Source organism: Colossoma macropomum, unplaced genomic scaffold (assembly GCF_904425465.1).
Source record: "Colossoma macropomum unplaced genomic scaffold, Colossoma_macropomum, whole genome shotgun sequence".
Lineage (NCBI taxonomy): Eukaryota > Metazoa > Chordata > Actinopteri > Characiformes > Serrasalmidae > Colossoma > Colossoma macropomum.
In genome coordinates this window covers 1,753,694-1,778,652 of record NW_023494808.1, presented here as the reverse complement: position 1 = coordinate 1,778,652, position 24,959 = coordinate 1,753,694, and the positions used below count along the sequence as shown (strand labels likewise).

At 40.4% G+C, this 24,959-nt stretch overlaps 2 protein-coding genes across 5 annotated transcripts; both read right to left on the bottom strand.

Moving 5' to 3' along the window:
* Nucleotides 1-838: 838 nt before the first annotated feature.
* On the bottom strand, nt 839-21,243 carry LOC118798212 (oocyte zinc finger protein XlCOF6-like). 3 transcript variants are annotated; one of them, XM_036557589.1, is made up of 3 exons: nt 21,141-21,243; nt 6,686-6,811; nt 839-3,066 (listed from the first exon to the last, which is right to left on the bottom strand). In XM_036557589.1, exons 2-3 carry the CDS (start codon nt 6,768-6,770, stop codon nt 1,061-1,063), a joined length of 2,091 nt encoding a protein of 696 aa, XP_036413482.1. In that variant the 5' UTR covers nt 6,771-6,811; nt 21,141-21,243; the 3' UTR covers nt 839-1,060. The 3 variants fall into 3 exon arrangements, with proteins under 3 accessions (XP_036413482.1, XP_036413480.1, XP_036413481.1); XM_036557587.1 differs by lacking the exon at nt 21,141-21,243 and adding an exon at nt 8,605-8,669; XM_036557588.1 differs by lacking the exon at nt 21,141-21,243 and adding an exon at nt 7,411-7,774.
* LOC118798214 (gastrula zinc finger protein XlCGF57.1-like) lies at nt 11,375-24,357 on the bottom strand. Of its 2 annotated transcripts, none has more exons than XM_036557593.1 (3): nt 24,159-24,357; nt 21,141-21,292; nt 11,375-13,392 (listed from the first exon to the last, which is right to left on the bottom strand). In XM_036557593.1, the coding sequence occupies exons 2-3, from the start codon at nt 21,223-21,225 to the stop codon at nt 11,552-11,554; spliced, it is 1,926 nt and encodes a 641-aa protein (XP_036413486.1). In that variant the 5' UTR covers nt 21,226-21,292; nt 24,159-24,357; the 3' UTR covers nt 11,375-11,551. The 2 variants fall into 2 exon arrangements, with proteins under 2 accessions (XP_036413486.1, XP_036413487.1); XM_036557594.1 differs by having other exon boundaries at nt 24,256-24,353.
* Nucleotides 24,358-24,959: the final 602 nt, after the last annotated feature.

Genomic DNA, 24,959 nt, shown 5'->3' with positions numbered 1-24,959 from the left:
TGAAATGAGCCTCCATGGCTGAGCAGCTGTACACAAGCCTTAGATCACTATGCTCAATGCCAAGCATCGGCTGGAGTGGTGTAAAGCGCCGCCACTGGACTCTGGAGCAGTGCAAACGTGTTCTCTGGAGTGATGAATCAGCTTCACTACCTGTCAGTCTGATGATGAATCTGGGTTTGGTGGATGTCAGGAGAACGTTACTTACTGGAATACACTGTGCCAACAGTACAGTTTGGTGGAGGAGGGATGATGGGCTGGGGCTGTTTTTCAGGGTTTGGGCCTCTTAGTTCCAGTGAAGCGTTTATGTTAATGCTACACCATACAAAAACAGTTTACACAATTATATGCTTCCAGTTTTGTGGAAGCAGTTTGGGGAAGAACCTCTCTGGTTCCAGCATGACTGTGCCCCATGGTTTGATGAGTTCGGTGTGGAGGAACTCCAGTGACCTGCACAGAGCCCTGACCTCAACACCACTGAACACCTTTGGGTTGAACTGGAACGTCATTTGTGAGTCAGGCCCTGTCATCCAACATCAGAGTCTAACCTCACAAATGCTCTTTTGACTTTCATGTTAAAACTTTGTCTTTGATGGATTTTTCATGTTAAAACTTTGTCTTTAATGGATTTCTGTGAAGCTGCTTTGTGACAACATCAGTTGTAAAAAGCGCTGTACAAATAAATTTGACTTGACTTGACTTGACTTGACTAAATGGGCACAAATTCCCACAGACTCTCTCCAAAATCTTGGGGAAACCTTCTCAGAAGAGTGGAGTCTGTTATAGCCACAAAGGAGGGATCAACTCCATATTAATGCCCATGGTTTTGGAATGGAACGTCCAACAAGCTCATACAGGTGTGATGGTCAGGTGCACATATGCTTTTGGCCATATAGTGTACCGTAAGCATTAAATGACTTAAATAAACACAATTATTTATCCAGATAAGTATGTTATATATGATAATTTAAAATTTCTGCATAGTTGCAGAGGCAGGCACATCTCCACCAATTCATCCAAAGATTCTTCTGCTTCATGAACCCTCATGCTGAACAAAAAGGCTTCACTGTGTGTGAACCATCATGTGGTTCTGACATGCTTTCTGACTCTTATAAGACTTTCCACACTGAGAGCAGTTAAAGAGCTGTTCCTGTGTATGAATCACCATGTGGCTTTTAAGGTGACTTGATACTGAAAAACCTTTTCCGCACTTAGAACAGACAAATGGCTTCTCTCCAGTATGAATCATCATGTGTCTTTTAATGTCGCTCAATTTTGAAAATCTTTTTCCGCACTCAGTGCAGGTGTATGGCTTTTCTCCAGTATGAGTGTTCATGTGGTATTTGTAATGAGTTGATGTTGAAAAACCTTTTCCACACTGAGTGCAGGTAAAAGGCTTTTCGCCGGTATGAATCATGATGTGGGATTTCAGGTGTCTTGCATTTGAAAAAGCTTTTCCGCACTCAGAACAGGCAAAAGGCTTTTCTCCAGTATGAATCATCATGTGGAGTTGAAGGCTTCTCTTCATTCTAAATGTCTTACCGCACTGGGAACAGATGAAAGGTCTTTCTCCAGTATGAACTGTTTGATGTAGTTTTAAATCTGAAACACGTACAAAGCTCTTCTCGCACTGTGAGCACTGATGGGGTTTGTTTCCGGTATGTATGTACTGGTGACCTGCTAAGGCGCTTGGAGTGCTGAAACTTGCTCCACACTGAGTGCAGGCAAAAGGCTTTTCTCCAGTATGAATCTTCATGTGGGTTTTAAGGTGACCTGACAATGTAAAATCTTTTCCGCACTCCGAGCAGGTAAAAGGCTTTTCTCCAGTATGAATCATCATGTGTCTTTGAAGGTCACCTGATTTTGCAAAACCTTTTTTGCACTCAGAGCAGGCAAATGGTTTTTCTCCAGTATGAATCATCATGTGGGTTTTGTAGTGAGATGATGTAAAAAAGCTCTTCCCACACTGAGTGCAGGAAAAAGCCTTCTCTCCGGTATGAATCAACATGTGGGCTTTCAGGTGGCTTGATTTTGTAAAACCTTTTCCGCACTCGGAACAGGAAAACGGCTTTTCTCCAGTATGAATCATCATGTGGAATTTGAGACTCGTCTTATGCCTCAAGGTCTTTCCGCACAGAGGACAGGCACAAGACCCATCTCCAGTGTGAATCCCGTGGTGTGCTTTTAACTCTGCAAAACTCACAAAACCCCTCCCACACTGAGTGCAGGTAAAAGGCTTTTCTCCAGTATGAGTCATCATGTGGGTTTTAAGGTGGCTTGACCTTAAATATTGTTTTCCGCACATAGCGCAGGTGAAATGTCTCTCTCCGGTATGAATCATCATGTGGGTTTTAAGGAGGCTTGACCTTAAAAACTGTTTTCCACAGTCGGTGCAGGTAAAATGTTTCTGTCCAGTATGAATCATCATGTGGGTTTTAAGGTGGCTTGAAATCGAAAAGCCTTTTCCGCACTCAGAGCAGGTAAATGGCTTCTCTCCGGTATGAATCCTCATGTGGACTTTAAGGAGGCTTGACGTTAAAAGATGTTTTCCGCACTCAGTGCAGGTAAAAGGCCTTTCTCCAGTATGAATCATCATGTGGGTTTTACGGTAGCTTGGTGATGAAAAACCTTTTCCACACTGAGTGCAGATGAAGGCTTTTTTCCCAGTATGTACTGTCATGTGGACTTTAAGGTTTTGTGAGGTTGTAAAACCTTTACCGCATTTAGAGCAGGTGAATGGCTTTTCTCCAGTATGAATCTTCTTGTGTCGTCTTAAGTCTCTTGGAAGTTTGAAACTCTTTTCACACTCAGAGCACTGATGAGGTCTCGTTCCGTCATGGACGTCCATGTGACATTTCAGAGCTCTCTCAGAGGTGAAGCTCTTCCCACACTGTGAACAGCTGAAAGCTTCTTCTCCGGTATGAATTCTCAGGTGATCTTTCTGATCGGGGGAATCACTGTTCTCTTCACAATCACCAGTTTGCTGAGATTTCCACACACAATATTCATCCTCAAATGACTTCACTTCCTGTTTGAACTCCTCTTTAATGTCATCTTGGAAACTTTGTTCTATAATAAAAGAAGAGGGCATGTTATTCATATGTAAAACCACTATTGTTCAATTGTGTTGAAATAACAGCTGTAACTGAAACATTAAAACTGCTTCTGAATATAACAGATTTTTATGATGGAGATTAGAAACTGTCTCTCTTAACTCTGGTTTAGATGCTCAGGCTGTGATTAAACTAGCATGCATGCACACCAAAGTGTGAAGTTTAAGACAAACAGCCAACAGCATGAAACTTGAGGAGCAGTCCAGTTGCTTATTTCTCAACAAAGGAAACAAATAAATCGTATGACGTAATCGGTAAAAGCAGTGCTGTCTCCACTGACAGTGTGTTAGTGCTTCTTGGAATAATAACTGCTTTACATGCTTCATATCTGTGTAGTATGATTTGTTTTCTCTACTGAAAAGTGATATTTTTGACATGACTGGCATCTCAAATGTCACAAAGGAAAAATAAGTGACCTGAAAAGGACCTCAGGGGTCCTCCTCCATCAGAAGGCTTTCCCTGATTGGTGAGAAGCTCGGTCGTGATTGGTCAAAGTGCCATTTATGATCCGAAATCCTGAACTTAACAGGCCCTGGAGCAGGTTAGGTGTGCGACTTAAGTTGCTATGGTGAAGTAGCCCAGTAAAAAGTGATCCACCATTGAAAATCCAAGGTCAGAACACAGTTACAGCCATGTGGAAAGTCTAAACACCCGCTCGTCAAATTACCTTTTGTTGAAGAAAATAAGTGAACACATCCTCTAAATAGAACACAGTTAAATGTTGGTGCACGATTTCTATTTATTTGCTAAATTGAACATACTAGAAAAATACAATACATAAAATATAAAATGTGCCGTAACTTTTGCACTGGCCACATTTTAAGTGTTATTTTTTTCCAGTATGTTAAATTCAGTAAATAAACAGTAATTACGTATTAGAATGTGTAGAAGTGTGTTCTCTGTCCCGGATGTGTTCACTTATTCACACTTAGAAACTAACCATGGAATTTGATTTGGGGTGCCCAAACTTTTGCATACGGCTGTATCTTTTCTATTCAGTGCATTACTACTGCTAGAGCTAGTTCTAGTTATTAACGTATTGGTAACGGTCATGAAATCTATATGTAGAAATTTGTTTTCTATTTTGTAAGCGTGAGTGTTTTGCAGTCCGATCCATGATCTAAAACTCCAGTCTTGTGGGTGAGGCGTCATGCGGGTGCACGGAGAAAAAACGTCATCAGAAACAGTATTTTCATCCTGAGGGTTGGCGGCACCAACAAGGATTAACTTACACAGGGTTAAAGTAGCGTTTACGCTACACGATTTTAGCCCCGATTCTCAGTCCGAGCCTGAGCTGGTCGGCTCTAGTCTGCAGATTTTTTGGTCAGTCAGGTTCTTTGCATCATGAAAAGGTTCTTCAGATTGATGGAGAATGTGCATGAATGTGCTATAGATGGTTCTATACAGAAACTCTTTGAAAAGGGCTCTATATAGCACCCAAAAGGGTTCTTCTATTGTTACAAGCTTGACATCGTAACAATAAAAGAACCCTTTTAGATGCTATATAGAACCATTTACAGCACATTTACCATTAATCTGAAGAACGCTTTCATGATGCAAAGAACCTTTTAATCATGCAAAGGTTTCTGTGAGAGGTAATGGTTCTGTATAGAAACATTTTCTTTACTAAAGAACCCTTGAAGAACCATCTTTTTTAAGAGTGTGGTTTACTCCGTTCTCACATGGAGTTATTTAGTCTTCAGCTTTTTACTTCATTCCTGTATCAGTGAGATCCTGCTGGTGTGGGTCGACTCTATTTCAGTGATGCGCATATACCTTACTCAAGTGCTACTAGCTCCCCCTTGTGGGCAGAATAGTTAACCATCAGTAAGTGAGCGTGTACAAGTTTTCTGAGGTGAGGTTCTGAGGAACACCCATTTTAAACATACTTAGTAAATTTAAACTACTTAAGTTGGAAGATTAAATTTAATCCCTGAATTAAATCTCAGTTTAAAGTAAAGGTACAAAAAGATTAATTTAATTTAGATTTACTATAAAAGTAATTCAGGATTAAAATGGGGGATTAAAAGTAATCCTAATTTTACACTACAATCTTAAAAAAGATGGTTCTTCAAGGATTCTTTAGTAAAAAATGTTTCTGTATAGAACCATGAACACTCAAAGAACCATTTCATGCTTAAAGGGTTCTTTGCATCATGAAATGGTTTTTCAGATTGATGGACAATGTGCTGGAGATGACTCTATACAGAAACTTTTTGAAAAGTGTTCTATGTAACACCAAAAAGGGTTCTGTTTTTGTTATGGTGAAAGATGTACCAATAGAATAACCCCTTTTGGCGCTATATAGAACCTTTTTAAAAAAAGCATGCAAATCGTTCTATTAGTGTTCATGGTTCTATATAGAACCACCTGCTTTACTACAGAACCCTTGAAGAACCATCTTTTATAAGACCATACACTCAAAATGGTTCTTTAAGAGTTCTTTAGTAAAGAAAATGGTTCTATATAGAACCATGAACACTTGTAACAATAGAAGAACCCTTTTTGGTGCCATATAGAACCCTTTTCAAAAGGCTTCTATATAGAACCATCTACAGCACATTCTCCTCAATCTGATGAACACTTTCACAATGTAAAGAATCCTTTAATCATGCAAAATTCTGTGAATGTTCATGGATCTGTTTAGAACCTTTTTCTTTACTAAAGAACCCTTGAAGAACCTTTTTTTTTAAGAGTGTAGGTTTAAAATTTGGTACAACAGGAATGACAGATAAACCCTGATTTAATACAAGTTTAAAATTCATCGCAGTTGTTGTATCTCAACTTTAGTTAGTTTAACATTTAATTGACCGTGAGGATGAAAAAACAGATGTGATTTTTAGTGCAATGACCTTCTTAAAAACACGCAGGAGGAAGATAAAGAAAAGCAAAAAAGATGGTTTCATCAACTAGTAACGAACTTGTCCGTTTGAAAGATGCAGCTGAAGCTCCGCAGCAATGCTTTGTGTCAAGGAGTTCAAGCTCAGAGCTCTGAGCATTAAAACAAGCGAATGAACCATGAAGAACCGTGAGCTCGGATGTGAGACATCTTTAGTGTTGATGTGTAAATTTAGACATGTTTTTATAGTGTTCTATTCTGTTTTTTTGTATTCATGTATCTATTTATTGGTTTTTTGGTTCGTAAAACTGGGACTCTAAGTGAAAAGGCCATACAGCTTTGGCCCCCCCTATCTGGCGCAAAGAGAAACTGCCCCAATATACTGAATGTTACAGTAGAATACCCATAGTTTTAAATAACAAATGTATTAGTCTTTCTCAACTATTTTATCCTGAATTAAAATTTTTCAAAACTGCTCATCACATCCAGCTCAAACTATCAAATATAATGTGGAAATAATGCAGTGACTGGACAAACTGCCAGCTTTGCAAATTCTGTGATGCTTGCGTTAATTTAAGAATTTAAGTACTGGCAAGAAACCCTGCTTTGTGAGAGCGGCCGCTGGGTCAGGTGTACTGGAAGTGACGTTACAGCAAAAACATGGACTGTCTGGAGGATTCTGAGCACTGAGTTGAGAACCACTGATCTATCTTGTCCACACAAAGTCCACACTGACCTTTCTTCATCTCCTCGTCTTCAGTCTTCAGTCCAGACGCCTCCATGACGCTGATGTCCTCACATTCCTCTTTAACGCAGGACATTTTCACAGAACTGCCTCATGAAACTTACAGTGCTGGAGTGACTGAAAAAAAGGAAAAAGAAGAATCTGATAAGCTGCGAGTGTCGCTCTCAAACCCTCTGTGCTGGGTTTCCCAAGAACATCTTAGTGTTAGAATCATCTTAACTGGTAGAGAGAGTGTTCAGTGTGAGGCTCGTCCAAACATTTAACAGGTATCTTTGTACTAAGATGTTTTCGGGAAAACCGGCCCTGAAACTGAAACTGAAAGTAAACAGTAACTGCAGAACCTCATTCATAGAGAACAACACATATTAACAACAGTCTATTTTTGGGTTTATTGTTGACAGAGTATTTTCAAAACATGACAGAATATGAAATCTGAACTCCTGCATATAACGTTAAATGTTTTAATCACATTTTTTAAGCATGGCTGGCGAAAAGTAGCCAATGGCAACGCCTCACGCACTTGCATATTTGAAAGTGGTCAACCTACATCTTATCAAAGTTGTGCTGTAAGCAATGTTTGGGTAGTATTTGGTTGTGCTTTGGTGGGTGGACAAAGAGCTGGTCTGTCATTAATTTAGTAAGTTTCGTGAACTCTGTTGGTTGGTTTAGACCAGACATTCAATTAGTTATTAGACAGGAAAGACTGATAGCTTTACCACTGATGGAGAAGATGTGTAAATGGTGGACAGCTTTTGCCAACTCAGATCAATTACTGAGAATCTAGGAGTTGAGAAATTCGACACAGGTTGGCACTCGGCAGGACACGGATGAAGGAGCTTGAAAAGATCTTCAGATGCAACAATTCGTCTCTACAAGGATCAGCATTGTCCAGGCTGTGGTCTTCTCTGTGGGTCTTTAAGAATGGATAAACAAGCAAGACTGGAAACATATAGAAACCTTTGAACTTTGGTGTTGGCGAAGACTTCTGAGAGAACCTTGGATGAAAAAGAAAACAAATGAATGGATCCCCATCTCTCATTCGAAGCCCAGATAACCAAACTGAAGCTCTTATTCATTCAGAAACCTGAAGACCCAAAGAGAAGACAGAATATTCTGGAGAAACACCGTCCATACAGTCGCTAGGAGTCAAAACTGACTTGAAGTCACTAATAAAAATAGTAAGAAACATAAAAAGTAACAAAAATGTATGTGAAACTGTTCATTCTGTAGTGAGTGTAGGTGACAACACTAACCTTACACTACTCTGTTTGATTACCCAGCTAGTTCTACATAATACAGGTCCATGTTGAAAGCTTAGTTTAACTAATACTGGCCTCCAGTGCATCTTTACAACATCCATAATGAGCTAAATCTTAAATTCATACACAAAAATGCGTTATAACAAACTTTCACAGTCTGTCATTGTATAGTTTCACAATACTGCGGGTAGAGGAAGCAAATTTAGCCTCCGTGTTCAGTTTTGAGTCTTAAAACTACATTACCCATAATGCATTGTTGTGAACGCGCGTCTTCACGTTGAACTGTTACCGTGGATACAGCTTGGGTAGCTTTAGCTTAGCCACCACTGTTTATCACATAAAATAGATGTTATAAACGTTCTTACAGTGATAATAAGCGCATTTTCAGTGAACCGTTTCTCTTCGTAACTCAAACACAGACAGATTCACTACAAAACTGCGAGGCTCCGTTAGCTCCGTTAGCATGTTTACTAGCACCTGCTAACCTGGATACTTTTACCAAAAGAGGAAACTTAGTCTAATTTAAGAGCGATAGTTGGTGGAATTAGTTTAACTACCACTTTACCCGCACAGTCGCAGGAGAAATCATAGAAAACGGCTCTGTAGACTTTAAAAGTCTTTAGTTTTATTTACTGCAGAGAAACAGGTTACCTCTCTTCCATTAGGAACGTACCATCACTGACACAGGGGGGTCCGCATAGTTACTGATATCTTAATCTCCTCTACATGTTCTTTCCTTTAGGAGCATACCATCACTGAAACAGGGGGGTCCACATAGTTACTTATATCTTACCATCCTCAGACATAGAAACCCATTGATTTTATCAAAATATGTTATTGCACTGTTACCTTAATTTTTGAGGAAATGGTGAATCCAATTTTGAGCTTTTTGGAACCAAGCAGAACAGATGTAACTTAAGAGTAAATATACAGTTTTTACAGTACAATAATAAAAACCACAAATAAGAATAGCAACAATATTGTAATTATTATTGTTGTTTTTATTATTTTAATCATCATCATCTTAGTATCTATATTTTAGGCTAGTGTGCATTCATTTGTTACTACTCATTAGTACTTTGAATCTCTGACGTTGATCTACCATTTAATTCAGTTTCTACTCCTGTATGAATCCTCATGTAAATATTAAAGTCAATGTTGAGAATTTCTCTCCACACTGAAAACAGGTAAAGCCTTTAGACCAGTATGAATCATCAAGTTTAAGGTTGGCCAATTTTTTAAGAACCTTTTCCTCACTGAGATCAGGTATATGGCTTTTCTCCGGTATGAATCATTGTTTGGGTTTTTAATCAGTCATGACCTCTGAGTGGTACAACTGTCTAAGTCTATAACTGTCATTAGGACATCACAAGTTTGATCCCTGATAATGCTACAGCCGGGTGTGGCCAGGAGTCGAAGGGCGCACAATTGGCCTCACGCTCTCTTCCCAAACTGCCGCTTGGTGCTCTCCTCCAAGCGTGTTGCGTTGTCCAGTAACTTTGCATTAGCGGCTAGCCTTCACCATCTTAGCACTGATAGTATCGTGTGATTGGGGGAGACATAAATACTGGCTGGAATTGCCAAAAATAAAAAGTGTCTTTTCACACTGTGAACAGATAAAAGGCTTTTCTCCAGTATGAATCATCAAGTGGGCTTTATAGTGGGCCGGTATGAAAATACTCTTCCAACACTGGGTGCAAAATAAGGCTTTTCCCCAATATGAATCAACATTGCTTTCCATACATAGGCTACTTGGTCATCAAGTATATGTTATTACATACATACATACATACATCACCTAAACCGCTTATCCTTCTGGGTCACGGTGGGGTGCTGGAGCCTATCCCAGCTGTCATTGGGCGGAAGAGTATATGTTATTATTTTAGTATAAATTATAGTTTGTGGACAAACTTTAAGGCATTTGTAGCTTTAATTGATAAGTTGCCATAGTGCAAACTAACCCAGATTACTGAGACCTATTTAACAGTTCTTAACATATTGGGAGCTTTTGTGGATACAATTACAAATACAATTTACGCAGACATGCAACATTCATTATTACTGTAAAATAAAACGTTGCATAAAAAGAGGATTTTACAAACTTTATTTTATAAACTTTGCAAATTTTATGCAACAAACAATACAGCTTGCATGACAAAGAATGTATATGATTGCTGATCATGCATAATAATAAAAGCATCACGTGTGTATAAGTCTGCTTTTTCAATATTTGCATCCAGATCTTTTTTTTTTTTTGGACCATAACAAAAACACTAAAACAGGCTATAGTTGCAATATCAGCTGTATTTGTGCCAGCATTGTCTGCAGTAAAATACTTTTACAAGATAATACTTTTGATTTCAACAAACAAGTTCCTTTTATAAGTATTCTATAAGACCAAAAGAACACACTTCAAGATGATAGTTCTTCAAAGGTTCTGCTACTGTTAAGATATCAAGCCATTGTCAAAAAGGTTCTACATAGAACCATATACGACACATTCTCAATCAATCTGAAGAACCATTTCATCATGCAACGCTTTAAGTATGAAATGGTTCTATTAAGATCTCATGGTTCTAAACAGAAATATTGCCTTTCCTAAAGAACCCTTGAAGAACCATCTTTTAAGTGTCCATGTGAACACCTCACACCAATTGCTAGCGGGTGTATACGTTCTGGAAGCAAAATCAGCACAAAAACTGTGGTCAGGAGCTTCATGCAAATGGTTTTCCATGTCTGAGCAGCTGCACACAAGCCTAAGATCTCTATACACAACACCAAGCCTCGGCTGGAGTGGTGTAAAGCGCCGCCACTGGACTCTGGAGCAGTGGAAACGTGTTCTCTGGAGTGATGAATCATGGTTCACTATCTGGGTTTGGCGAATGCCAGGAGAACGCTACCTACCGGAATGCAGAGTGTCAGCAGTAAAGTTTGGTGGAGGAGGGATGATGGGCTGGGCTGTTTTTCAGGGTCCCTTAGTTCCAGTGAAGGATGATGTTGATGCTGCAGCACAAAGACATTTTACACAGTTATCTGCTTCCAGCTTTGTGTCAGCAGTTTGGGGAAGAGCTTTCCTGTTCCAGCATGACTGAGCCCCAGTGCACAAAGCAGCTCCATAAAGACATGGAGTGACCAGTTTGGTGTGGAGGAACTCCAGTGGCCTGCACAGAGCCCTGACCTCAACACCACTGAACACCTTTGATATGAACTGGAACGGTGATTTTGAGCCAGACCGTCTCGTCCAACATCAGGTTCTGACCTCAAAAATGCTCTTTTGACTGAATGGGCACAAATTCCCACAAATACATTCCAAAATTTTGGGGAAACCTTCCTAGAAGAGTGGAAGCTGTTATAGCCACGAAAGGGGGGTGACTCCATATTAATGCCCATGGTTTTGGAATGGGATGTCCAACAAGCTCATACAGGTGTGATGGTCAGGTGCTTATGTGCTTTTGGCCACATAGTGTACCTTAAGCATAAATGACTCAAATAAACACAATTATTTATCCAGTATGTTATGTTATATATGATATTTTCAGATTTCTGCGCATTTGCAGAGGCAAGCCTGTCTCCAACACTTCATCCAAAGAAAAAGGCTTCACTGTGTGTGAACCATCATGTGCTTCTGACATGCTTTCTGACTCTTATAAGTCTTTCCACACTGAGAGCATTTAAAAAACTGTTCCCGTGTATGAATCACCATGTGGCCTTTAAGGTGACTTGATACTGAAAAACCTTTTCCGCACTTAGAACAGACAAAAGGCTTCTCCCCAGTATGAATCATCATGTGTCTTTTAACGTCACTCGATTTTGAAAATCTTTTTCCACACTCAGTGCAGGTGTATGGCTTTTCTCCAGTATGAGTGTTCATGTGGGTTTTGTAATGAGTTGATGTTGAAAAACCTTTTCCACACTGAGTGCAGGTAAAAGGCTTTTCTCCGGTATGAATCATGATGTGGGATTTCAGGTGGCTTGCATTTGAAAACGCTTTTCCGCACGCAGAGCAGGAAAACGGCTTTTCTCCGGTATGAATCATCATGTGGAGTTGAAGGTTTCTTTTTACTCTAAATGTCTTTCCACACTGAGAACAGATGAAAGGTCTTTCTCCAGTATGAATTCTTTGGTGTAGTTTTAACTCTGAAACACGTACAAAGCTCTTCTCGCACTGTGAGCACTGATGAGGTTTGTTTCCTGTATGTATGTACATGTGACCTGCTAAAGCACTTGGAGTGGTGAAACCTGACCCACACTGAGTGCAGGTAAAAGGCTTTTCTCCAGTATGAATCATCATGTGGGTTTTAAGGTTGCTTAACATTAAAAAACCTTTTCCGCACTCCGAACAGGTAAAAGGCTTTTCTGCAGCATGAGTCATCATGTGTCTTTTAACATCGCTTGTTTTTGAAAAACCTTTTCCACACTCAGAGCAGGCAAATGGTTTTAATCCAGTATGAACCATCATGTGGGTTTTGTAGTGAGCTGATGTAAAAAAACTCTTCCCACACTGAGTGCAGGTAAAAGGCTTTTCTCCAGTATGAATCTTCATGTGGGCTTTCAGGTGGCTTGAGTTTGAAAAAGTTTTTCCGCACTCGGAACAGGAAAACGGCTTTTCTCCAGTATGAATCATCATGTGGAATTTTAAGTTTCTTTTTACTCTAAATGTCTTTCCACAATGAGAACAGACAAAAGGCCTTTCTCCAGTGTGAATCCTTTGGTGGGCTTTTAACTCTGCAAAACATACAAAACTCTTCCCACACTGAGTGCAGGTAAAAGGCTTTTGTCCGGTATGAATCATCATGTGGGTTTTAAGGTGGCCTGACGTTAAGAAAACTTTTCCGCACTCAGAGCAGACAAAAGGTTTCTGTCCAGTATGAATCATCAGGTGGGTTTTATAGTGGGCTGAGGTCAAAAAACTCTTCCCACACTGGGAGCAACTGAAAGGCTTTTCTCCAGTATGAATCATCATGTGGGTTTTACAGTAGCTTGCTGTTGAAAAACCTTTTCCGCAGTGAGTGCAGGTGAAGGGTTTTTTCCCAGTATGTATGACCATGTGAACTTTGAGGTTTTTTGACGTCGTAAAACTTCTTCCGCACTCAGAGCAGGCGAACAGATTTTCTCCAGTATGAGTCTTTTCGTGTTGTTCTAAATCTGTAAAATGTTCAAAACTCCACTCACACTGAGAGCACTGATGAGAACTCGTTCCTTCATGGACGTCCATGTGGCATTTCAGAGCACTCTCAGAGGTGAAGCTCTTCCCACACTGTGAATAGCTGAAAGTTTCTTCTCCAGTATGAATTCTCAGGTGATCTTTTTGTTGGGAGGACTCACTGAAGCTTCTTTCATGCTGAGCGGTTTGATCTAATTTCTGTGCGGTACATTCTTCTTCGAATAGCTCCACTTCCAGTTTGAAGTCCTCTTTAATGTCTTCTTGGAATATATGTTCTATAATGACAGAAAAGGTTGATGTGGGTCATAGCCAAGTCATACAAACACTATAGACCAAAGTTCTGTTCCTGAATAAGTTTGTTTCACTAAACCTAACAAACACAATCTTGATTCATGCATTTTGAATGATGGCTGTTAACAACTTTCTCTGTTAACTCTGGTTTAGATTCAGTGTGCATGCCTATGGCAGCATATTACAAACTTTTTTCAAACGCAAATGTGAAAATGCTAATTAAATATTATATGTACAATTGGATTTCCTATGTGACTGTGCATCATTTAAGACACAATTTAAACATAATTGCAAAATGTGTATTTGCGTTTGTAAAGTGAAAAACAGCATGTTTCATCCAAAACCCCCCATGATCACGAAACACAAGATACTGGGTACCCTGCCTGGGAGAGGGTTACCGGGACCTAAAACTGGAGCCTGGCCTGGGGGTAGTGTTCCTTGGTAAGTGCCCAGTAGCCAGGCAGCCCACGTAACCTGGTTGGGCTCACCCCAAAAAGGCAACGTGGGGGGACCATGTGGGCCCACTACCCGCAAGGGCCAGCATGGCAGACGGGTGCAGTGCCATATAGGCTATGGGAGATGGCAGGGAGGTCCTTGGTGGCACGTACCCCTGTGGCAGAAACTGGCTCTTGGCGTGTGGAATGTAACCTCACTGGTGGGGAAGAAGCTGGAGCTTGTGCGGCAGTTTGAAAGGTACCTACTAGATATAATTGGGCTCACTCACACTCACAGTGTTGGCTCTGGAACAAAACTCCTTGATAGGAGTTGGTCTCTCTCCTGCTCAGGAGTTGCACGGGGTGAGTGGCCCTGTGCGGGTATGGGGATACTCACAAGCCACCGGCTGCTGTGTAGTTGGAAATTGTTCAATGTGAATAAAACTCACAGGGAGGAAAACTCTGACTGTTGTGTGTGCCTACGCACCAAACAACAGTTTGGAGTATTCTGCCTTCTTGGAGTGAGTGCAGGACCCAACCTACAGACTCTGAATTATTTTAACTCCCACCTCCAGGAGAACTTTTCTCATGTTCTGGAGGAGGTAGGGGACAGGCAGGGGAAGTTTGAACGAATCCTGTTCAAAACCTCCATTGTGGAAGCTGCCAGGCGTGGCTATGGCCAAAAGCTTATTGGTGCCTGTCAGGGTGGCAACCCAAGAACCCTCTGGTGGACACCGGTGGTGAGGGAGGCCGTCAAGCTGAGTAGGAGGCCCTTAGGAACTTGTGGGCCCAGAGGACTCCCAACTCAGCAGATAGGTACCGATGGGCAAAAAGGCAGCAGCGGTGGTGACTGAAGCAAAATCCAGAACAGAAGCGGTCAGAGAAGCTTTGCTCAAGCTTTACTCAGTGGGGATGGAGAAACTCTGACTTCGAAGGAGGATAGTGTTGGTCAGTGGAAGGAGCACTTTGAGGCTTCTGGTGTGTCAGACTCTATTTCCTTGGTGGAGGTCACTGAGGTAGTTGGCAAGGTCCTTGGTGGCAAGGCACTGGGGCAGATGAGATTCGCCTGATAATGCTTTGGCTATGGATATTGTGGAGCTGTCATGCCTCTGCAATGTCGCATGGACCTTGGGAACAGTACCCTCGGACTGGCGTACAAGGGTGGTGGTCACTATATTTAAGAAAGGGGACCAGAGAGCATGTGCCAATTAACGAGGTATCACACTGCTCAGCCTCCCTGGGAAAGTTTATGCCAAGCTGCTGAAAAGGAGGCTCCAACCAATAATGGACCAATTTTTCACTCTCATGCAGACTGTTGAGGGGAGTTTGCCAACCCAGTCTACATGTGTTTTGTGGACTTAAAGAAGGCTTATGACCAGGTTCCCCAAGACAATCTGTGGGAGGTCCTCCGGGAGTATGGGGTACCAGAGCCATTTGGTTTCTGTACTTCCGGAGTGAGACTTGCGTCTGTATACTCAGCGTTAAGTCAAACTCTTTCAGTGTGAGTGTTGGACAAGGTTGTCCTGTGTTTCCACTCCTACTCCTGATATTCATGGACAGAGTGCCAAGGCGTAGCTGAAGTCAGGAGGGCATTATCAGACACAGCAGTGCTGTGGGGGACAAACGGAGGACAGACCGCCGACCCACCGCTCCAGCGCTATCTTCCTGCTAAGTTCCTAAATCAACCAAAAGCAGTAAGTTCCTGCAATATCATGGCTACTGCTGGTTTCTTTGCCTGCTCAGAGTGTGGCATGTTTAGTTTAATCCCCTTTTCCACCTCTAGCGATAATGATAGTGGCTAGTGCCAGCTAGTTAGCTCTCTGGTGGATAAGGTGGACCAGCTAGAGGTGCGCATCCGGGATTTATTAAGGGACAGACAGCGAGATTCACTGCTAGCAGCTCCGGGTGCCTTAGGGAGAGTCAGCACCCCCTCGACTCCGGCGTTAGAGCCCTCACAGCGGGATGAATGGGTAACGTCTCGACGACATAGCCAGAAAGCTAAGGCTAATGCTAACGCTGAGGCCAAAGCTAGCCCACCACAACACCACACTTCTCCGATTCGTGTGTCAAACAGGTTTGCCCCGCTCAGCGAAACACCCGCTGAGGAGCCTGTTAAAAGTGCTCTGGTTATAGGAGACTCGATCGTTCGACACGTGAAATTAGCTACTCCTTTAGGAGCGCCAGCAGTAACAGCTGTTTACTGGGAGCCAGAGCGCCGGACATTAGTGGCAACCTTAGACTGTTAGCTAATAAGAGATATTCGAGGATAGTCATCCATGTAGGGGCCAATGATATTCGTCTGCAGCAATCTGAGGAAACTAAGGGTAAAATTAGAGAGGTGATTAAACTGGCCCAGATGATGTCAGATGCCATAATGTGCTCTGGACAGGCTAAAACGACCGTCTGCGAATTGCCTTGAGGCGTCACCTAGGTTCCACTGTATTGAGACTGTGTCTTTGCCCCGAATTAAAATCTAAACGTAGAAAAACTCAATCAGCCTGTTTCAACAACATAATCAATATTAAGTCGTATTCAGATGATAGCAGCAACACCTCAATTCTAAAATTTGGGTTACTCAATATAAGATCACTAAATTCAAAAGCAGTCATCGTAAATGAAATTATAAGTGATCATAAATTTGACCTTTTCTGTCCCACCGAAACATGGGTTAGACAGGCTGAACATTCAGCACTAAATGAAGCCACCCCTGTAGGCTATAATTATGTACACAGCCCAAGATTATCAGGCAAAGGAGGTGGATTATGTGTAATCTACCAGAATACCCTAGATATCTGTCAGAAACAATGTGACACCTTCACTTCTTTTGAGGCTCTTTCCATCAACATTACAAATCCGGCAACAAAAAAAAATGCATTTTCATTATTTAACATTTACAGACCACCAGGGCCCTACTCAGAATTTTTAAAAGAATTTAGTGATTTCGCTGCAAACCTAGCTGTGTGCAATGATAAAGTAATAATTGCAGGAGATTTTAATATCCATTTTGAGAAGGCAGATGACCCACTAAAAATTTACTTCAATCCTAGACTCTGTTGGTATTACCCAAAATGTAACAGGGCCTACACACTACTGTAGTCACACTTTAGACTTAGTTCTGACACCCGGGCTTAACATAGACAGGCTTAGTATCCTACCGCAAACCTCAGCAATCTCCGACCATTACTTAATTTCTTATGAGCTACGTCTTAGCCATAATATATGTACGTCCCCTCGCTATTTTACAAAGCGCTCAATCAAACTATTTACCGCCCTACAATTCGTAGAAAACCTCCCAGAACTAACAAGCTTAATCTCCACTCCGTCAGACCCAATGGAGCTAGATGTACTAACTGACTATTTAGAAAATACCTTTCGATCTACTTTAGAAAATGTGGTGCCATTTAAAATAAAAAGGATAAGACAGAAAAAGCTTGCCCCATGGTACAGTGATAAAACCCAAGCTAGAAGTGTTCTAATTTGCCTGGAAGGAAAGCCTTATAGAGTATAGAAATGCTCTCACTAAAGCTTGCTCAGCATATCTGGCCTAGCTGATCAAGTATAATAAATATAATCCTAGAGTACTGTTTAGTGTGATTTCCAGAATGACAAAAAATCAGGCAGGTACTGAACCACAAATTCCGGCGACTCTCACCAGTTATGTTTTTATGGACTTTTTTAATAATAAAATCGAAAATATTAGACAACAAATTCAACCCACAGTATTGATATAAAACATAACACAGTTGCAGAAAAAAGGCTGGAAACTACCCACTCCCACAGTTTGAACTAGAGAAGATTATCTCCTCTGCAAATTGTACAACCTGCACACTTGATGCAATTCCCTCAAAATTACTCAAAGAAGTACTACCAGTTATCATTAATCCTCTTTTAACTATAGTAAACTCGTCCCTTAGCCTGGGCCATGTACCCAGAGCTTTTAAACTAGCAGTTATTAAACCTCTGATCAAGAAACCAAACCTTGACGCTGCGTATTGTCTAATTACAGGCCTATTTCTAAACGACCATTTATATCTAAGATCTTAGAAAAAGCTGTAGCCCAACAACTTAGTTCATATCTACATAAGAACCACATATATGAAAAATTCCAATCTGGATTCAGGCCACATCACAGCACTGAGACAGCTCTAGTTAAGATAACAAATGATCTTCTTCTTGCTTCTGATCAAGGCTACATATCCCTGTTGGTGCTACTTGACCTCAGCGCAGCTTTCGATACGATAGACCACAATATTCTCCTAGAAAGGTTAGAAAACATGGTTGGATTCACAGGGACCGCCCTATCATGGTTCAAATCTTACTTAACGCAATGTTATCAGTTCGTAAAGGTAAACGATTTATCTTTCAATTATTTAAAAGTAAGATTTGGAATTCCGCAAGGCTCTATTTTAGGACCATTATTATTTACATTATACATGTTACCGTTAGGCACAGTTATAAGTAACCATGGCATTAACTTTCACTGTTACGCAGACGATACGCAATTGTACATATCAGCCAAGCCTGATGACAAATACAGGTTAAAGAAAATAGAGGACTGTGTAAAGGACGTGAAAGGTTGAATGTTGCGTAACTTCCTCCTTCTAAACAGTAACAAAACAGAGGTTTTCCTTCTGGGTCCAAAAGTGGCAAAAAATAAATTATCAGATTTAATTTTAAATCTTGCTGACTTTCCAGTTATACCTGGTTCAGCAGCAAAAAATCTTGGCATCATTATTGATCCAGATTTATCATTTGATCAACACATAGGCAGTATCACTAGGACAGCTTTTTTACATCTTCGCAACATCGCCAAAATAAGAAAATGCCTTATCACTGCATGATGCAGAAACATTAGTACATGCATTTATTACTTCAAGGCTAGACTACTGTAATGCACTACTGTCAGGATGCACCAGCAGGAATTTAAGTAAACTTCAACTAGTTCAAAATGCTGCAGCCAGGGTCCTCACTAAAACTAGAAAATGTGATCATATCAGCCCAGTTCTATCATCACTTCATTGGCTGCCTGGTAAATTCCGTATTGATTACAAAATTCTTTTATTGACGTATAAAGCCCTACATGGGCTCACTCCTGAGTACCTGCAAGACCTTATTTCCCATTACGAGCCACCACGATTACTCAGATCACAGAGTGCTGGCTTTTTAATAGTTCCCAGAATTCAGAAGGCTTCATCTGGGGGAAAAGCCTTTTCTTATAAAGCCCCCAAACTCTGGAATGATCTTCCAGAAAATGTTCGGGACTCAGACTCAGTCGCAATCTTCAAATCTAGGCTGAAAACTTACTTGTTTAGTTTAGCTTTTGGTAGTTAATGTTTCCCCTTGGATAAAGGCAGCAGATCCAGGGGTCCATGGACACAGGGAATTATAGTAAACTGAGACGCTGGTGCTGTCGTCCCGCCGCTCGCACGCGATCACTCAGGTTTGTGGACGGTGGAGCGGAGGGATGCCAAATTGTTTCAGGGTGCTCCCGTGTCTGTGTGTCCTTTTGGTTCTCTCCTTACAGTTAAGCTGTTATAGTCAGATCTGCCGGAGTCATTAGACACACTCTGGAAATGTCTTACATATTATTATACATACACCCATACAGAACAAAACTAACTCCATCTCCCTACCTTTTTCCGAGTAAACGACTGCCCACCTGTTCGGCCGGACACTGATGGATGATTGTCTGTGGAGCTCTCCTGCTACCTGCTTCAGCCACTTGCCCAGCTACCGCCTTGGACTAGCTGCCCACTCTACACTGAAGTTTTCATGACTCCTAACTATTACTACTACTACTACTACTACTACTATTAATATTAGTAGTATAATAATTTTGTAAGTAGTTTTGACCAGAGGAGGATGGGTCCCCCCTTGTGAGCCTTGGTTCCTCCCAAGGTTTCTTCCCCAGCTCTGAGGGAGTTTTTCCTTGCCACTGTCGCCCCTGGCTTGCTCACCTGGAGGATTTACATTTCGTGTTAAAACTTTGTCTTTAATGGATTTCTGTGAAGCTGCTTTGTGACAACATCAGTTGTAAAAAGCTCTATACAAATAAATTTGACTTGACTTGACTTGACTTATGTGTGGTGGCCAGAGGGTGGCATCTCTGCTTTTTGCGAATGATCATGAAAATGTCCTTTTTTCTCCATCGAATGGATGCCTCCAGTGCTCACTGGAGTGGCTGGTATGCGGATCAGCACATCTAAATCTGAGTTCATGATCCTATCCTGGAGAAGGATGGCATGCCCACTCTAGGTAAGGGGAAAGGACCTGCCCCAGGTGGAGGAGTTTAAGTATCTCGGTGTCTTGTTCACAAGTGATGGGAAGAGGGATCGTGAGATCGGCCGCAGGCTGAGTCAGGCGGCAGCAGTAATATGGTCGCTGTGCTGGACTGTAGTGGTGAAGAGGGAGCTGAGCCATAAGGCAAAACTCTCTGTTTACCGGTCGGTCTACATCGCAACCCTAATCTATGGTCATACGCTTTGGGTAATGACCGAAAGAATAAGATCACAGATACAAGTGGCAGAAATGAGCTTTCTTCGCAGGGTAGCAGGCTACACTCTACTTGAAAGGGTGAGGAGCTCAAAGTAAAGCCACTACTCTTCCACCCTGAGAGGAGCCAGTTCACAAAGTTACCAGTTTGAAAGACACAGATGGCTACTTTAAAAAGTTAATTAGTGACTCATCGCTGAAGCTCTGCAACAGAGCTGTACGTGTGTGGAGGAGTTTGAGGCTCTGCTTTAGCTAAGAGCTCTGAGCATTAAAACAAGCAAACAAACTTTGAAGAACTGTGAGCTATGAAGCTATGAAAATATGACAGACAGCTTTAGTGTTGTTATGTACATTTCAAAATGTTTTTATTGTGTTCTATTGTATTGTATTGTATTTATGTATTTATTGTAAAACTTGGACTCAGAGTGAAGAGGCCATAGAGCTTTGTCTCCCCCATCTGGCACAAAGGGAAAATGTCCTAGATGTGCTGAATGTTACAGTAGAATACCCATAGTTTTAAATAATAAAAATATCACTACTTATCAACTTTTTAGTCCTGACTTAGTGATTTTTCAAAATGCTCATCGTCCCAGTGCTAGTTACCACATATAATATGGAGATAATGCAGTGACAGGAAAAAACTGCAAGCCTTTGCAAATACTGTGACACGTGAATTTGTGATTGCAAATTTCTGGAGGGACTGGCAAGTGAGATCGATCACTGGGTAAGAGTAAAAACGCAGCCTGTCTGGAGATTCTGAGTCAAGAACCACTGATATATCTCATCCACATGAAGTCCATACTGACCTTTCTCCATCTCTTCATTTTCCATCTTCAGTCCAGTCGCCTCCATCACACTGATATCCTCACATTCCTCTTTAACATAAGACATCTTTACTGATCTGTCTCACAAAACACGCTGTGCTGGAGTGAATATGTCTGGTCAAAACTCTGAATGTCTGAAAAACATTGAAAAGAAGAAATATAATTGGAGTTGTCCTTTCAGAATATGAAATCTGAATTACTACACATAACGGTAAACTGTTTTGATTACACTTTTTGAGCACGTTCAAAAGTAAAAAGTAAAAGTAGCCGGCAACAACGCCTCACATTCTTCTATTATTTAAGTGGCAGGTTTGGGCGGATTGTAGTTGGACTGGGGAGGGAAAAGTGTTTTGGCTGGTGGACAAAGTTTGAGCAGGTCTGTCATGATTTTGGTGGGTTTTGAACAAGTATATAATAGTAATAAACATTGTTGCTTAATAATGCAGCTTAAATTTGATTAGGCCTAAAATATCTCCACATTCATTCAGGTATCACTTTGACTGTCACTTTTTACTAGGTGCTCATCTGTTCAGTATCTCAAAGGCGACACACAACATTGATTATCCAGTTCACTCGGCATTACTGACTATAATGGTAAACAAATTTACAAGTTACAATTTTGAAGATATGATGTTTTGTTCAACAGCAATGAGTTATACTTCTATTGGTTGCAATATTATTATTTATTTAGATTTCTGATGCCAATGCTTATCATATATATATTGCAAATGCATTGTATAAGTTGCCAAAATGATGGTTTTGTGCCACACAATCAAACATCTGCAAGTGGTGGGATTAAGATACATATGCAAATCAATCATTTAAATGTCTTTTATTATTATATTGAAATTATTTGTAATGTCCAGACCTTTGATGATGTTTGACAGGGAGTCTAAGTCAGTGGTCTCCAACCCTGGTCCTGGTGACCTACCTTCCTAGTTCCAACCACAATCTGCCATGCCTACTCCAGCTCAGGTACTACAGAAGTTCTTGATTGGCTAGATCAGGTGGATTAGTATTAGGTATCAGTTATTATAAGGCAGCATTTTTGATGGTTCTATAATAGTTCATGAGCTGGAGCAGGTGTGGCAGACTGTGGTTGGATATAAACTCTGCAGGAAAGCAGACCTCCAGGAGGAGGGTTGATGACCACTGGTATAAGCTTTTGGTTCTTTGCTCCAGTGACAATAAACACAAAAGACCAACAGTGCCATCTAGTGACAACTTATATTGTTACCTGCAAAGTTTCTTGATGTCATGTTTGTTTAAATGCTCTATTACCTAGTGTTATGGTGGAAATGCTGCCCGCCACCTGATTTTGATCTTGTGTTTTTTTGAGTGTTTTTTCAAGCATTTTGGTGAGTTTTATATATTTTCTTTGGCTGGAAACAATATAAACACTCTGGCTCGCTGGTAATAAATAAAGAGCTGTTTACAGAGTTTATTTTCAATCTTATTCATCATCCATGTACATAAACATTGACTAATGGTCAATGGTAAATATTACACCATTTTTCCCATGGTGTATCTGCTCTTCAGTACCCAGAGCATGACTGATGCACATAAACAACACTGTTAGAAAAACTAAACGATGATTAAACTTGTACCGAGACCCAGCAGCTACGTGGCTGAAACTTCTATTTCTAGAAATATTTACAGCTTTGTGAAAATAAGCAATAAGTGAATAATTGAATACATATGAAAAATTTATAATAAGTAGCCGACTAAAAATGCTACACTTACCGTCAACTAACTCACTAGTCGAACAGACAGCCCAAGCTTAAATGGATAAAATGTTGAAATTATGAAAAATGTTTATTAGTAATGGTTCCCAGTGTGTTATTAATTCCTTTAAAGTGAAGTGTTTCTGTTGTTCATAAGTTTATCAATGATTAAAACTAATAATTTTTCATTTTGGGAACACGAGTGGGTTCAAACAGTTCCCCATTCAAGGAGACCATTTAAACCCAGCCCAGACTTCATATGCTCTGTATTTTCTTAAAGTTTGTTAATAACTGACATAAAACTTGCTTGATTATATGAAAAAAAAGAGATCAATCAGAGCAAATTCAGCTGTTTGTACACTGAATACCTTAAAATTAATTTATGAATAATAATTTGGCAAAAAATGACCAGCCCTCAGGTTCTAATAAGGTCCATTCAGTCCCTCTTTGAAAAAAGTTTGGACACCTTTGGTGTACACTCTTAAAAAGATGGTTCTTCAAGGGTTCTTTAGTAAAGGGAATGTTTCTATTCAGATCCTTGACTTCTATATAGAACCATTTCATCCTTAAATGGCTTTTGCAGGGTGAGGTGGTTCTTCAGTCTGATGGAGAAGCTTGCAACAACAGCAGAACCCTTTTTGGTACTAATATAGAACCGTATACACCACATTCTCCATCAGTCTGAAGAAGCATTTCGCCCTGCAAAGAACCATTTAAGCATGAAATGGTTTTATATAGCACCCCATGGTTCTAAACAGAACAATTCTCTTTACTAAAGAATTATTATTAACAGTTGTTGAACATCTTCACCAACTGACAACATGACACAAAAATAAACATATATTCATAACTGAATCTTGTTATTTAAAGCTTTCTTTCACAATCGGTCAAATTCCATAACAGTTTCACAATATTCTGGGTAAAAGAACCACAAACTGAGCACTAATCACAGACATGGTACCTAAAACTACATTACCCATAATGCATTGTTGTTTAAGTTCAAACGGTTACCGTGGATACCCAACGTTACCTTAGCCACCACTGATTCGCGCATAAAATAGATGTTAAGGCGTTTCGTGCGGTGAAAGTATAATATTTTTAGTGTACATCATTTTTTCGTAACTTAAACACAGACAGGTTGTCTAAAATGCTGCTAGGCTCCGTTAGCTGCGTTAGCATGTTTGCTGGCAACTGCCAACCTGGCTACTTTTAGCTCACAAAAGAGGAAAACCTGATCTCATTTCAGAGCGACAGATGATAGAATTGGTTTAATTACCTCTTTATCTTGTACAGTCCGAGGAGAAATCATATAAATCTGTTTTCTATCATTCAGTAATCCGTTTTATTTACTGCAGTTCTACAGAGAAACATACCTCTCTTCCCTCAGGAACGTACCATCACTGAAACAGGGGGGTCCGCACTGCAACTGATTTTTTTAAAACTATTTTTTAAATGAGCAAAGAATCAAACATAAGGCACAAAACACACGCTGACAAAAACAGAGGCACCGAGCAACACAATATAAAACATAAAACTGACTAAAAAAAGCTTCTCACGTTAAATATTGCTGGGGTCTTCAAAAAAGGCAGATTTGCTACATTTTTTGTAGCACATTGAGTCTCTTAGCATTCCTACGTGTCATTTCCTGTAAAGAGAGAACATACTATGACAATTCCATCTTAAAAACAACGATTTGGTAGAACTCTCACATTTCCTCACAGTTACATCAAGAATTACATTTTATTAATGTGGAAGCAGTGTATACATGTGAATCAGGTGAAGTCGGCATTCTTTTCCGTCAGTGTAAGAACCCATTCTGATTTTATTATTCTTCAGTTTATGACCCGTCTATGACTTAGTGTCTGCTATGAATTATTCAGTAACCACTCTTATTCTTTATCGTCTATGAATTATTCAGTTACCACTATGAATTATTCAGTATCTACTATGAATTATTCAGTTACCACTATGAATTATTCAGTATCTACTATGAATTATTTGGTAACCGCTATGAATTATTCAGCAACTACTATACATTATTAAGTATTTACGATGAATTATTCAGTATCTACTATGA